Source organism: Zingiber officinale, chromosome 5B (genome assembly GCF_018446385.1).
Source record: "Zingiber officinale cultivar Zhangliang chromosome 5B, Zo_v1.1, whole genome shotgun sequence".
In the NCBI taxonomy this organism is placed as follows: Eukaryota; Viridiplantae; Streptophyta; class Magnoliopsida; order Zingiberales; family Zingiberaceae; genus Zingiber; species Zingiber officinale.
Window position 1 is genome coordinate 68,924,769 of NC_055995.1, and position 15,647 is coordinate 68,940,415.

A 15,647-nucleotide genomic window follows, 5' to 3' on the forward strand; every position below is an offset into this window, starting at 1 on the left:
ATATAGCTTGATCTTTTATAATTTTAATTTTTTTTTACCTTGTAAGTAAATTTTTATGAAAATTACTATTGTATTATATTTGTCTATAAGTTCTTTTTTAAAAAAAAAATAATTATAGAGAAAATAAATTCATATCTATTATGATTTTTTGATAAAGAAACTGCAAATAAGATAACTATAGAATCTGAATTTTATATAAAAACATATAATTAGAATAAACAAATAGTTTGATGAGAGAATTGAATAACTCTAATGAGGTGTTTGATTCACAGAATTGAATAACTTTTCCTATGGAATGAAATAAACAAGGAATGCCATAGGAACATGTATCCTTGATTTATGGAATGGAGTTATGAAGGTGTGCAGGGGTAAATATTTTTTTTGTCTGGTTTATGCTTCTTGACAGCTATCTAGCATTAGGTGTATTGGGACTTAGAATATTCTATGATGAATGTACGGGCAAATCCTCTTTGGATTTGCCTAAGATCTTTGGAATTCATTTATTTCTCTCAGGATTGACTTGCATTGGTTTTGGCATATTTTATATAACAGGTTTGTATGGTCCTGAAATATGGGTGTCCGATCCTTATGGACTAACCGGAAAAGTACGACCTGTAAGTCCTGCATGGGGCACGGAAGGCTTTGATCCTTTTGTTCATGGAGGAATTATCTCTCATCATATTGCAGCGGGTACATTGGGCATATTAGCGGATTTATTCCATCTTAGTGTTCGTCTGTCTCAATGTCTATACAAAGGATTGCGTATGAGCAATATTGAAATTGTACTTTCTAGTAGTATCGTTGTTATTTTTTTTTTTTTGCAGCTTTCATTGTTGCTGGAACTATGTGGTATGATTTAGCAACAACTCCAATCGAATTTATTTGGTCCCACTCGTTATCAGTGGGATCAAGGGTACTTTCATCAAGAAATATACCGAAGAGTTAGCGTCGGACAAAATGAAAATCTAAATTTATCGAAAGCTTGGTCTAAAATTCCCCAAAAAATAGCTTTTTATGATTACATTGGTAATAATCCGACAAAAGAGGGATTATTCAGAGCAGGGTCAATGGATAACGGAGATAGAATAGCTGTTGGATGATTAGGGTACCCTGTCTTTAGAGATAAAAAAAAAGGACGCGAGCTTTTTGTACATCGTATGTCTACTTTTTTTTTGAAACATTTCCGATGGTTTTGGTGGATAGAGACAGAATTGTGAGAGGCGATGTTCCTTTCAGGACAGCAGAATCAAAGTATAATGTTGAACAAGTAAGTGTAACTGTTGAGTTCTATAGTAGTGAACTCAATGGAGTCAGTTATAGTGATCTTGTGACGGTTAAAAAAAATATGCTAGATGCTCCCAATTAGGTGAAATTTTTTAATTAGATTGGGCTACTTTGAAATTTAATGGTGTTTTTCGTAGCAGTCCAAGGGGTTGGTTCACTTTTGGTTATGCTACGTTTGCTTTGCTCTTCTTTTTCAAACACATTTGATATGGCGCTAGAACCTTGTTCAGAGATATTTTTGTTGATATTGATCCAGATTTGGAAGCTCAAGTGGAATTTAGAGCATTCCAAAAAATAGGAGTTCATTGATGCAGTGACATCTGAGTTGAGAGCTAGGGTTTTTTCATAAATCCCTTTGCGGCCCGCACAGTTAGTCACTCTGCCCGGCTGAATTTGCACGTTCCTGAAGCTGGGAGTTGGGGAAAGTTCGCTACTTAGTTACTTCAAATAAAAATTACTTTTATGTCGGGAAGAAACATTTTCCATTCATCTTTTCTTCATAGTCTATGGATTGTTTGTGAACATTTGGTACTATAACTTATCATTGATGGTTTTGATTGTTTAAAGTATGACTCTTTAGTGCTTCATCCATAGTTCAACTTGAACATTTGTCTAGACAAATTCTAAATATTTTATTTGATTGTGTTTTATTATTAGAGAAATTGAAATTATGTTTGTTTTGCTATATAAGCATAAGTTGACCAAAATTATAAAATATAGATGGTGCAAGAAATATTGTGAAATTTAAGCCATTCTAATTTATGAAGTAGTAGTGTTTGTTAAAATTGTTACATGGAGTTTTATTTAAGAAATTTAAGTAATTTGAGTCTATATCATAATTTTGATCAAAATTGTCAAAATTAGAAACTAAATGCATGAAATGGCTTTATAAGCGCCAAAGAATATAAAATGGATTCATCTTTTAATTTGTCTCAATTTGAGTTTACATGCCAAATTGATTAAAAATTCAAAAATAAAGAAGGGTCACTACAAGAAAAAAAGCTAATAGACAACGCTTTTAAAGCGTTGTCTATGTGCCTGAAAAAGCGTTGTTAAAGGCACTGTTGTTAAAAGTCTGCTCAACGACAACGCTTTTAAAGCGTTGTCGTTTGTAGCAAAGACAACACTTTTACAATGCTTTAAAAGCGTTGTCGGTTTATGCAAAGGCAACGTTTTGCAATGCTTTTAAAGTGTTGTTTTTGGTAGAAAAGACAACGCTTTTGCAACGCTTTAAAAGCGTAGTCATATTTTGCAAAAACAACACTATTACAATGCTTTAAAAGCGTTGTTGTTTTTTTACAAAGACAACACTTTTTGCAACACTTTAAAAGCGTTGTCGTTTTAAAGAAAAAAATTTAAAAAAATTATTTAAAAATCATTATTTTTATATTTACGAAACTATTATTTTTCTTTTACCATGTCTAGATTCGAATTTTACATATAATCAACTCAGCTAATGATTTCAAACTCATACTAAAATAATAGAAATCTAACGTTGAAGTAATATTAGTATTTAATTACATGAGAAGCTAGTAAATATCAAAATTAACACTAATTCTATTTCAAAGTAGATAGTGATATTCACATATAAAACAAAAGAGCACAAAAAATCTATTTTGAATAGCTACAATCTGTTTCTAAGAAGTAGCTACTGAATACTGAATACTGAAGAAGTAGCCAACAAGCTGTTTACTCAAAACAATACAGTAGTTACTGAATCCAGATGCTTAGTGTACTGATCAATTACTGAATCCAGACGCTCCTTAGTGTACTGATCTCGACTGTCCTGTATCCCCTACAAAAGTACCAATAATATGTTTCAAGTCCATACATGAGCATTACTGATGGCTCTCAAAAGAAACAAAACAATCATTGGAGACGAATGAATGAATACTCACAACCAATATTAGATGAACAATCATTGGAGAACTAGTATTAGATGCTAAAATTGCATAAACTTTTGAAATCCTATCAAGTTCTGAAAATAACTATTTTTTTTTTACTTCAGATTCCACAATGGCTTCAATTATGACATCTGCACTTTTAAGATCTTCTAAACTTGATGTGTATCTCGAGTGGTTCAACAAATCAGTACCTACAAGCCATAACACAGATGCAACAAGTGCTGGAAAATAGAAGCCTATAAGCTCTCATTTGCAGCAGCAGAGTATCAAGCCATAAATGTCTGGGCAGCATGAAGGAGAGGGACTATCTAATGCATACGTGTTTAATAAGGATGAGAAAACAAGGACAATGGTAGAGTCATTACAGATTAGTATGGAGAATAGTAGGTTTCTCAATTTTTGCGCTGCAGTTCAGATGTGCAGTTTCAGAAATCAGATTACTGTCCTGGCAAATTTTGAAGCAACAGATGTTTTCAACAACCAGTGAAATAGGGACTGATGAGACCATTTATAGCAGCAAATTGGAGGGAAGACCTTCAATGGTACATACAAATTCTCGAACACCATTCCAAGGAGTATGAAAGAACCCCATTTTTTTTTAATTCTGATTTCTACATCTGATACTCTACAATATCTAATAACTGAAGCTGCCTTGAGTTTTCATAATCAGCAACCATCAACTGACTTGACTTGCCTTGCTGTTTTTTTGGGAAAACCAAGAGAGGATTAAAAAAGATTAGCAACCATCGTTCATGAAATTTTCTTCAATTATGTTCAAAGGGAAACGAGTGATTTCGCTACACAAGGCTAAATGGAGGTACCAAAAAGGTGAACAACCCATATAAGAAACTTCCGAACATAAATGGAGGTACTCAGAGAATACCCACTGGTATTGATCAACATTAGAGTTGTGAAGGTTACAACATTGGTATGGCGACTTCATAGCAAACAATAAAAAGTTGCATAAAGAACGAAACACCAAATTTTACCATCAAACATTAGTAAAAGTTGTAGACATTTCAAATCAAAATAAACGAGTTCAAAATGTGAAACTTTGCTAGAGAATCAACTATAATATGATAAACTGTGGTTTGTAGTACTCAGTATAACATCCATTTCTCAGTTTTTGTCTTATGTTGCATCTGTGTTTTTTATTTCATATTTACATGAAGTATATATCTTGTAATACAAACAAATATCCTGAAGTTCAATAATACAGATCTATAGTAAGCTTCTACGCCTACAACCAATGAAGTTCTATAAGAACTTCTTATGAGACATCAGTTGAGGTTTGTGTTGTTTACATTCCTTTCTAATTTATTTGTGTGGAGTCATTAGAAAAGCCAAAATGAAGGGTAGAAACTCAATATAGCCCGAAATTCATATTTCTTCTAAAGAAGCAAAAAGTTGTTTCTTGCTAAAGATAATGAACTTAGTTACATAAACCTTAGCTAAAACAAGGTAATGAACTTACATAAAATTGAACGCACCTACTCATAAATATGATCTTCTATACATTCTGCCAACTCCGATCGCACCTAATAAATTTCTTCTCGAGAATACTCTGCTTGTGTGAACTGTGAACATTAATGAGGAAAAAAAATCAACATTGACTTTGCATATTTTAAATAGTTTATTTCAAATAATTTGAGACATAAGCAAGTAAGCATTACTATAGATCGTAGTGAATCTTTTTCGATAATTTCAACTTCTTCAACAATTTGTCTCATAAATCACATCACATAGTAACCACATTGTTTGGCATCTTGTAATATAGCTTTATGAAGCATAAGCTTTACGAAGCAATCAAAATGTAGTCTAGATTACTATGTAAGATTTGAAATAAATACAATCAAATCCTTAACACACCTCCACCGCCGGGCCTTGAGGATGGAGAAGGCTGCATTTAAGCATTTTTTAATCAAACAAGAAAAAAAAATTGAATTGTGCACGTCAAAACTAGTTTAAATTTGCCATGAATTGTATTGGGACTTTTCGCTACTTGTAGACTCCATTTAAAACAAAGCAACGCCCAAAATATTGAAGAATTCATAACCTTTGCATGGAGTCAAAAACTACTCTATCACTCCGATCCCCAAAAAGTCTATAAAGGGAACGCTTTTTCTTAGATGATTTTCCTCATTTTGCTCAAATCTTCGACCAGCCGACCCATCGCCTGCATCCATTCCGCACCCATTTAGCAGTTTACCATCGAACTCGGAGTCGAATCCGTGTGAATCAAAACGAGCAGTTCCCTTGATGTCGTGGAGCTGAGCGTTTCCATATGCGTTTGGTTGTAGAAAATGAATTCTGGGACCGGGAAGAGTTCTCGAAAGTCCCGTAAAACAAGAATTCGACAACGACGAAGTTGTGCAAATTGACACCACAAAACTTAAAAATTTATCTTATTAAACATATCAAAATAATAGGAAAAAAATCTATGTCAATAAGTCATTTGACACCACCTGCTCAACCAATACGACACCATATAAACAATAATATAGAGTAAATATTGATAAGTTTCAATCATGCAAACGAATAAATGATACAATTCAAAGTTATTTGCAATATACATATTTAATTTTAATAACTAGTTAATTTGGCATTCAAATTTGTTTTACTTTAGTGATTAATTTTTAGTTAAGTTTTTGTTTATGTTAAAAAAATATTATACTATGATATATTAGTCGCAAATTTGATGAGGATAATTCAAAATAAATTATATTAAAGAAATAAACTGAGACTCAACCTATCCTGATGATTTATTGATTTGACTAAATAAGTTGAATTAGACCAGATTTTTTAGCCCGATTGATTATATCAAATTGTTACAAATCCTATACAATCAAAAACAAAAAATATTTTAATCATACAGAAATTTCAATAATTTCTTGCCTTCTAAGTTAGTATCTCTGTTGGGTTCTCTCTTCACTTGGAAGATAAACTTTACCTTCAAGATGGGGAAAAAAATATTGCACCCAAAAAAAAATAGGGAAAGAGTAAATACCAAAAATTGATAAGTTGGGCGACCAGATCGAATGAGAAGAAGAAAAAAAAAATCCAGAAAATGTAATAGTATAAGCTAGTAACTGATTCCAATGACAACCATTTCAGATTTAGGGCTGGATTTAAAGATTAGGGAAGCAATCGAAAGAGAGGGGCTACCAAGGACAAGGAATCATTGGGGTTACAGTAGCATACCAGAAGACAACGGGATCTGCTGCGGGGGCGAAGGAGGCGAAGAGATGGGTCGATCTGTCGTGGTCGATCACCTCAGCACCGGGATCTAGCGCTTAACGAAGCTGTGGTCTTGACGGAGAGGAGTTCGGAGGAGTGGTTCACGGAGAGGGGTTCGCCAGAGAGGGGTTTGCTGGAGAGGAGTTAGATGGAGAAGGCCGCGTGAGATGAGGAGTTGGGAGAAGGGTTTGGGATTAAAAACGATCGGAAGATAAAAGTTTGGAGAAGGGTTCGGGTTTTCTACTCCTTACCTAGATCCAACAGTTTGTATTAATCAAGATTTAGATGAGAATTTAAACACAGACAACACTTTTTATAAAACGTTGTCGTAGACACTAAAAAAAAATCTAATAGACAACGTTTTTTACGAAGCGTTGTCTTTGACTTGTAAAAATCACTAATAGACAACGGTTTTTAGAAAAGCGATGTCTATTAATAAGAAAATAATGAAATAGACAACGCTTTTCACTAAAAGCGTTGTTAAAAAAAAAATAGACAACGCTTTTTATAAAAAGCATTGTCGTTTAAGTGTTGTAGAATCCCAATTTTCTTGTAGTGGGTTTATCTTTAAATTTGATGTAGTTTTGTTTCACTTGAACATGCACTTAAGTTTGTAAAACTTAAAAAATAAAGACTAATTGTTTATGTGAGATTGACAGACTTTAATTAAATTTGGTTTGTTGCTAGCTAGTCTAATATTTTTGAATGGATGAAGTTATTCAGATCATAAAATTTAGAGGATATGACATTCATCTAAGAATCATAAAATTTATATTCATTGCCTTCGAGATAAGGTTGAGTTGGCTAGTGCGGAGCAGAGTTACTACCATAAAACAGAAGTTCCAATCTTGATAAAGTTGAGGAAAAAAATACCTCATCAATACTGGCCAATTACAGTTTTCTGATTTACCTCGTCATAGATGGTCGTGAGGTCGATCGTGTGGAAACGTTAAGGTGGATTTCATCTAAGAATCATGAAATCTACCTTCATCGTACATATATACGACATGACATATCATATATAGATTTTAGATTTCTTACCCATGGAGACCTTCATCTTTGCCCTCTAGAAGAACAATGTCTAGCAGCTCTTCAAACAGGTCCATACGATCATAGTGTTGGAATCCAACGACGACAGAAAAAGAGTTTGTTTCCTCAACAATTGATTGTGCTAGTCATAAACTCACAGAGTTATGCGATATGAAAATCAAACAAGAAAAGACAGAACAAACAATTTCTTATATCTAACATCATAATTACAAAATATTCATATATGAGTTTATATAATCCCACAATAATTAAAATCAATTCCAAGTATTATAAAAAATATATCTAAAAAACAAAAGCTTTAAGTTTACATTGGATCAGCATGCAATGCAATACTGGGTGCAAACCAAACTACGACTGGCCGCTGCAGCTTTGGAGGTGATAATAATGACCGCCGCCGCCTTGGAGATGATAATGGAGGCAAACTCAAGGAGGTGAAGCTTTCGTCCTCCATGTTGTAAACCAAGTTATCACGGTAGCCAATCTCGCACAAGTCATTCAAGATATAAATGTAGTTCGACCTCAAATCCGGCAATGAACAAGTATCAATGCACAGAGAAGAAGTTGCGCTCAAGAAAAGAGTATACTTCCCCAAATTATTCATTTTGATGGTAACGCCTTCCTCTGTATCCACTTTCAAAACATCCAATATGTTAATATAATATTCTACTTTTTTCACTTTACAAACCTCCCATTTGTTAATATATAAATGTTCTGATTTTTTCGTCATGATCCGTGTGAGCAGTAGATCATCTGAAGACGTGCAAAGAAAGTACGAGACGACATCAAAAGCCCAAATGAAGTCTGACAGAGCTACCACCGGCGTCCATGTCGGATTCGAATTCAGCGTGATGAGATCATACGCCGCTACCATCACTTCCGCATGTTCTTTAGACCGTGTCACCGCATAGAGCTTGCCCTTGTCGAAGGCTATATCGTCATAGTGATAACCATCTCCGGTTATCATCTTCCACTTCTCATCTCCTGCATTAACAAAGAACAAAAACTCTTTCCGCATAGAACGGCTGTAGAATACAAAGACGACGCTGTAATCTCCACCTCCGGAGGGATCTGAGGACAGCACCGCCTTGATGGCCACCAAATTCCGGCCGCCCACGGTGGGGGTCGAAGGAAGGTTGATATGCACCTGGGTGATAGGGTTCAGGAGCTGCACACTAACCTTGCGGACGGTTATGAGCCAGCCATGAGAAGATCCGACGACAGTCTTTAGGAAGCGAGTGGCGGGGCTTGGGATATCATACACGCGGCCCTCCGATAAGCTGAAGAAGTTGTAGTCGTTTTGATAGTTACAATCTCCGTCTATAAGGAATTGCCCTTTCGGCACAAGCCATGGTATCTGAGGGCGTTGATCATCGGGGCTGCGGCGGAGCTTATCGACTACGGCGGACCAATGTGAGCATACGGCGGCGCTGCGAAAGAGGTCGGGGATGGAGAGCTTGGATAGGATTGAGTATAAGAGATCCGTAGGAATCTCCGACCAAGAAGTAGACATCTAGAAGAGAGATGATGGTGGTGACGCACGGCGGCGGCGGCGGTGGCAGGTTACATAAACCCTTGCTCTTTCCTTGTCTACGACGCCTTTTTGCAGAAAGGACAATCTATCTATTTCCGTTGTGTTGCTTAGTCTTCTAAATTATTTTTTTTATACGTATTAATATTCATGTGAATGAGTAAATATCCACGTATATCTTATTACTGCTTAAATATGGATATAAATATCAAATAAAATTCAGTAGATATTATTACTGAATTGTTAGTAGAATAATATTTATAATAAGGAAATATTCTATTTATATAAATTATTTTTAAAATAGCATAAAATAAATTACTGCTTAAATTTATATTTGATATGGACTGTTTCTAATTCCATATGTCTAATTTTTTTTAGAAAATTAAGATTATATACTTGTTTAGTTGTGGTAAATCCATTTCCTTTTTGGTTGGAAAAATATATAGCAAGATAATTTTATTTTTTTTACCTTGTTAGTAAATTTTTATGAAAAAAAAAACGTACATTTAGAATAAACAAATAATTTGATGAGGACGAAATTAATGTGGTGAAATTTTTATTGATTTTTTTTAATAAACAATTATTTTAATTATATTATTGATATTTTTTACTCTTCAAAATAGGTTTGAACGTTAAAGATATATGAAAATAACATGTTAATTGTTATGCAAATAATGATATTATCGATTATGTTTGCCCATTTTATTCTATAGTTTCTTTTATAAGTAACTATATTCTATTCTTTATCAATAAATACATGGAGAAATTTCCAACATTTAATTCCATGTATTATCAAACTTATCATAATTTTAACACCGTTACCGGCGACAGCTTGAGATCATCTACTCAAGCAACTGTAACTATAAGTCACCTTGTGCATCTGGCACAAACTTAGAATCGTGAAATAGAACTTCTGAGACGATCACAAAAATTATAACGAGTTTACATCCAACAAAACTTAAAACAGATTCGTTCTGTTGCAATGGCGGCAGAAAATGTTGAGATGCAATAGGTTCAACATGTGTCAACCTCCTCCGCCCTGATTGAGTCTATCCCAATCACACATGGGGAAAGACAAGAGAAGTTCACAAGCTTGAACTTTAAGTGTTGGCAGTAGAAGATATTCTTCTACTTGACCACACTGAATTTGACACATCTCTTGACTGAGGAATCTCCCAAGTTTGTTGAGGGTATAAATGATGTGAAAACCATAATGACAGTCGACAAATGGAACGAGTTTGAGTTCTTCTGTCGAAATTACATCCTCAACAATCTTACCGACTCGCTATACATTGTATACTGTGAGAAGAAAATGGCAAGAGTACGGTGGGAATCCCTAGACAAAAAATATAAATAGGAGGATGCTGAGGCTAAAAAGTTAATTATTGGTTGCTTCTTGGACTACAAAATGGTTGACTACAAGTCGGTTATCAGCCAAGTCCAGGAACTTCAAGTGATCTTACAGGAAATTCACTTAGAAGGCATGACACTGAGTGAAACCTTCTAGGTGACAGCAACCATTGAGAAACTATCTTTTGTCTAGAAAAACTTCAAGAATTACCTAAAGCATAAGCGGAAGGAGATGACTTTGGAGGAACTTGTCATCAGACTTCATATTGAAGAAGACATCAAGAATTCGAAGAGAAACTTATTCTCCCAAGCTATTGTAAAAGCCAACGTGGTCGAGTACGGTCAAAGCTTGAAATGGAAGAACCTCAAATTTTCAAAGATACAATCCAAAGGACAGTCTATGAAAAAGTTCTTAGGGAAATGCTATAATTGTGATCATGTAGGTCACAAGGCTTCGGACTGTAAAAAACCAAAGAAGAAAAAACCTGAAGCCAACCTAGTGGAAGAACATGATGTGGACCTTTGCACCATAGTCTCTGAAGTGAACCTGATAGGTTCCAATCCACGATAATGGTGGATCGATATCGGTGTCATCTAATAAGTAAGTTGAAATATAGAGCTATTCCACAACTTTGAGGAAATTAAAGATGGAAACAAATTATTTATGGGGAATTCAGCAACCTCAGATATAAAAGGCCAAGAAAAAGTTGTGCTGAAGATGACCTTAGGTAATTAAGGAACTCACGTTAAACAATGTGTTGTATGTTCCTGAGATTCAAAAGATTCTAGTATCTGGATTGCTTCTAAGCAAGCATAGTTTTTGCATTGTTTTGAGTTAGACATAGTTGTATTGTCCAAAAAATAGAATGTTTGTAGGAAGAAGCTATACATATGATGGATTATTTAAGCTCAATGTAATGGTCATTCGGCCTAAGATAAATAAAGTCGAAAGTTCTGTGTATATGCTTGAGTCTTCCACTTTATGTCATGATAGAATAGTATATGGTAACTATGATGTCTTGTGTAGATTAATTAACATGCAAAGCATACTTACATTCCACCTTGACCCGAAATACAAGTGTGAGACTTGTGTTGAAGCAAAAATAACAAGGTCATCCTTTCAACATATTGCGAGAAACATTAAACCACTCGGTCAAATTCACACTGACATATGCAACATGAAAAGTACACTGACACATGGTAATTTATAGATGATAACACAAAATATTGTTGAGCAAAAGAAACATAAGGGGACAAAGAACAAGATGAACCAGTTGAGGTTAAGCTCAGACAGAGCAAAAGAGCTCAGGTAGAAAAATCCTTTGAAAAGAAATTTATCACTTATATGTTGGAAAGTAATCCCAGAGTTACTCAGCAGTTATAAGCTGTTCAGAGGAAACTCAATGGAAATAGATGATTGCATCTAAAATTGACTCTATCTTGTAAAACCACACTTAAAAACTTATGGATCTTCCTTCGGGAAGTAAACCACTCGTTTTCAAGTGGGTTTTCAAGAAGAAAATGAGATTATATGGCACGATTGACAAGTATAAGGATAGATTGGTAATTAAAGTTTACCGATAACTTGAAGGCCTTGATTACTTTGATATGTATTTTTCGGTGTCTAGAATAACTTCCATTAGAATCCTGTTAGCTATCATTGCTATATAGAATCTGGACATACATCAAATGGATATAAAGACAACCTTTCTAAATAGGGATTTAGAAGAGAAAATCTACATAGAGCAACCTGAAAGGTTTTCTGTACCAAGATAAAAAAAATAAGGTTTATAGATTAGTAAAGTCATTATATGGCTTAAAGCAGGCTCCAAAGTAGTGACATGAAAATTTTGATAGTGTCATGAAGAAATGTGAATTTTACATTAATGAGTGTGATAAATGTGTCTACATGAATGCATAGATCAAGACTATATTCTCTTGTTCATTTATGTAGATGTCATACTTATCATTGAAAGTAATGATAAGATACTCAAATCCACAAAAGCTCTATTGAACTTAAGATTTGACATGAAAGACATGACCTTAGCTAATGTTATTTTGGGAATAAAAATTCTTAGAGCATCCACTACAAGAAAAACCTCATTCAACAACACTCAAATGACAATGGTTTTATACCAAATCATTGTTTTTTTGCCTTTTAACAACAGTTTTAACAAAAACCGTTGTCTTTTAGTAATTTTTTTGGCCTATGACAACGATTTTTAAAAACCGTTGTCTATTTATATTTTTTTGGAGCTACGACAACGATTTTTAAAGGCTACGACAACAGTTTTTTAAAACTATTGTCTATGTGCGTTTTTTTTGGGATTACGACAACGGTTTTTAAAAACCGTTGTCTATTAAGTGTTTTTGAATGTCGTTGTTTTTTTCTTTCGCCGCTTTTTCCCCTTCACCATTTTTTGCCGCGGCGTTTTTTATTTCCCTCTCCCCGAAATTTTTTTCCGCCGTATTCCATCCCTTTACCTTCTCGATCCAACCTACGATCTCTTCACACTGGCGAACACCGAAAATAGGTCGCCTGACCTCCCTTCAGCTAACCCATAGACCGTAGCGGCAAGCCCACCTGCCACCCCTTCTCCTTTCCTCTCCAAGCCCTAAACCCGTCGCCCCTTCTTTGCCCCGCCTCCTCCCTTCTGCCGCCCGCTTCCACCGCTCCATTTCCACTACCACTCTACACCTCTGACTGCACACTCGTAGGTCCTCCCTCTTCCCCCGCCTCTTCTGCCTCCGCCCCTGTCGTCGCAACCACCATCTCCGTAGGAGACAATCTTCCTGACGCCAACCTCTCCTACTTCGGCTCCGATGGGGAGCTCCAGACCGTCACCATCTCTGATCTCACCAAGGGCAAGAAAGCCATCTTCTTCACCGTCCTAGGGCCTTTACACCGACGTGCTCGCAGAAGCACCTCCCTGGATTTGTGGAAAAGGATGGGGAGTTGCATACCAAAGGCGTGGACACCATTGCCTGGATCTCGGTCAACGACGCTTTCGTGATGCATGCCTGGAAGAAGGATCTCAACATTAGGGACGAGGTTTTGCTACTCTCCGACGGAAATAGGGAGTTCACCTTGGCACTCGGGGTGGAGTTGGATCTGTTAGACAAGCCCATGGGCCTTGGCGTCTGATCCCGGCGCTATGCGTTGCTGGCAGAAGATGGGGTTGTCAAAGTGCTCAACTTGGAGGATGGAGGTGCCTTTACCTTCAGCATCACCGAGGACTTGCTGAAAGTCCTCTAACAACCCTTCAACGTCATCCCTGTTTCAGGTTTGTGCTTTTTTTGTCACGTCCCGGAGGAGTCCCTGTCCGAGAAAATTTCGGCAGCATCTCCCCTGTACGGCGGACAATCTGAAACTTTTCTACATCCTCATATACCTCAGCCACATGCGGCTGGAATAATAACAATAAATAAAACACAACCACTCAAACATCCACGCAGTTATATATATTCAAACAAAGCAGTAATACTCTGACTCGAAAACCACCCTACTCAACTACACTCGTAAAACACAAATCCGACAAACTTACCTCTTCTGCCGTCCAGGCAGGCATGTAGTAAAACAAATCTAAACCATACGAAAATCCATCAAACGATAAGAATCCATACAATATCCAGGTATCAAACGAAACTAAGTATAAACATGGTCAAATAAGAAGCAAAACAAAACCATATGATCCATAAGTCTTCGGAGTCTTCAGGGGACCAACAACGAGAACTCTCTCCTGACAGCATCATCCTGAAATATAACAACAATGGAGGCGGGGTGAGTCCAACAGTCAGCAGGTACAACTGATATGCAAAATAAAGTAAATAACAGACAACACTAATCATGCGTACAGTCTCCTGAATACGAGAAGGATAAATGCAACTGTAACAAAAATAGGAGAAAAACTGTACTAACCAGGATCAAGGTATAAAGGTAACTTGGTCATCAGACCGAGAGTGTCAATCCTGTATGCATGTCAATCATATGCATCCAAATAAATGCAGCAAGTAAATGCAGCAAACACAAATAATAAATGCATCATGCATATGATGCCAATGACATGGTCACCCACGCGCTGACACCATCTCACACACATGGTGAGTCCAGGGGTGTAGCTGACAACCGGTGCACTCGATATCATTGCCCTCGATGAGACCGAGGTGGACGGGATCTCGTCAGTAGTACACACATACTCCTACCCGAAATAATAAATGGGAGCACAATGCTCTCATCTCCCGCACGATGATGGGAGGACTCTCTCTCCACCATGCACCGAGTCACACTACCCATGAAAATACCAGCCAAACAAAGTCCAAGGCTAGGCTCCACATGACCTGCTACACTAAACCAGGGAGCCAAGGAATGCAGGCGACTATCACGCTAAGTCACCAGACCAACGGAGCCAAACAGCAGTACTGCCATACACCTGTCTGATATACCACTAACCCATGAGTGGTGGTGCGTACAGATACATGTAGCTGGCGATGTGCTCACAATAATGGAGCAGACAATCGCACAACATGCAATCATGCAAGATGATGCATGACTCTAAACATGGAAATATCATGAATAGCATAGCAAGATCCATACATAAATAAAAGGTGTACCACAAGTCAATGTATCAGATGGAAGGTACACAAACAGATAGGGTATCAAATAAACCCTAGGTCCTGAACATAATGTATCATATGGTTGGGTCACTACCTAAAGCATGTATGGTCAGATAAATAATAACATGCAGTGCAAAATAAGTAAACAAGCAACATGTAACAGATCATGTAGTGACCAACCGAAACAAATGGAAAACACAATCATTGCTATATGTTAAACACTTTATTATGCATATCAAAAGACATAAGTCAAAGTACCCGCCTCCAATAAAGTGGTCCAATCCGGCAATCAAGATACTCGTCGAGATACCGTCCCGAATCAAAGTCTTGTGTCGAACATATAGATATATTTTTTTTAGCTACAATTCAAATGAATTTAAATAGCTTAAATAAAATCCACGAAACTAAATCAGGGAAAACCCTAATTAACATAACCAATTGCCTACCCAAAATTAAATCTAACCATTGACTAAGGTTAATGGTCTTAACCCTAATCGTTCCATTAGATTCATTTAAAACCAACTCAATCTACAACAAGGATCCGCCATCAATGTATCATCCTATAACCAAATTAGGTACGTATCAATTCATACATAAAACACATTTTCACCTCAAATCACAGCTGGAGAAGATTCGCTGTTGCAGCACAGTAGACGAAGTTGCTGCCAATAATCCTATCC

At 36.3% G+C, this 15,647-nt stretch overlaps 1 protein-coding gene and 2 pseudogenes across 1 annotated transcript; 2 read left to right on the top strand and 1 right to left on the bottom strand.

Annotated features, from left to right (window-relative positions):
* Window positions 1-381: 381 nt before the first annotated feature.
* Window positions 382-1,593, top strand: LOC121986701 (annotated as a pseudogene).
* A 6,186-nt stretch (window positions 1,594-7,779) lies between these two features.
* LOC121986702 (putative F-box protein At5g66830) lies at window positions 7,780-8,985 on the bottom strand. Its single transcript, XM_042540651.1, has one exon. It carries the CDS (start codon window positions 8,983-8,985, stop codon window positions 7,780-7,782), a length of 1,206 nt encoding a protein of 401 aa, XP_042396585.1.
* A 1,600-nt stretch (window positions 8,986-10,585) lies between these two features.
* LOC121986703 lies at window positions 10,586-13,633 on the top strand (annotated as a pseudogene).
* The last annotated feature ends 2,014 nt before the right edge of the window (window positions 13,634-15,647 follow it).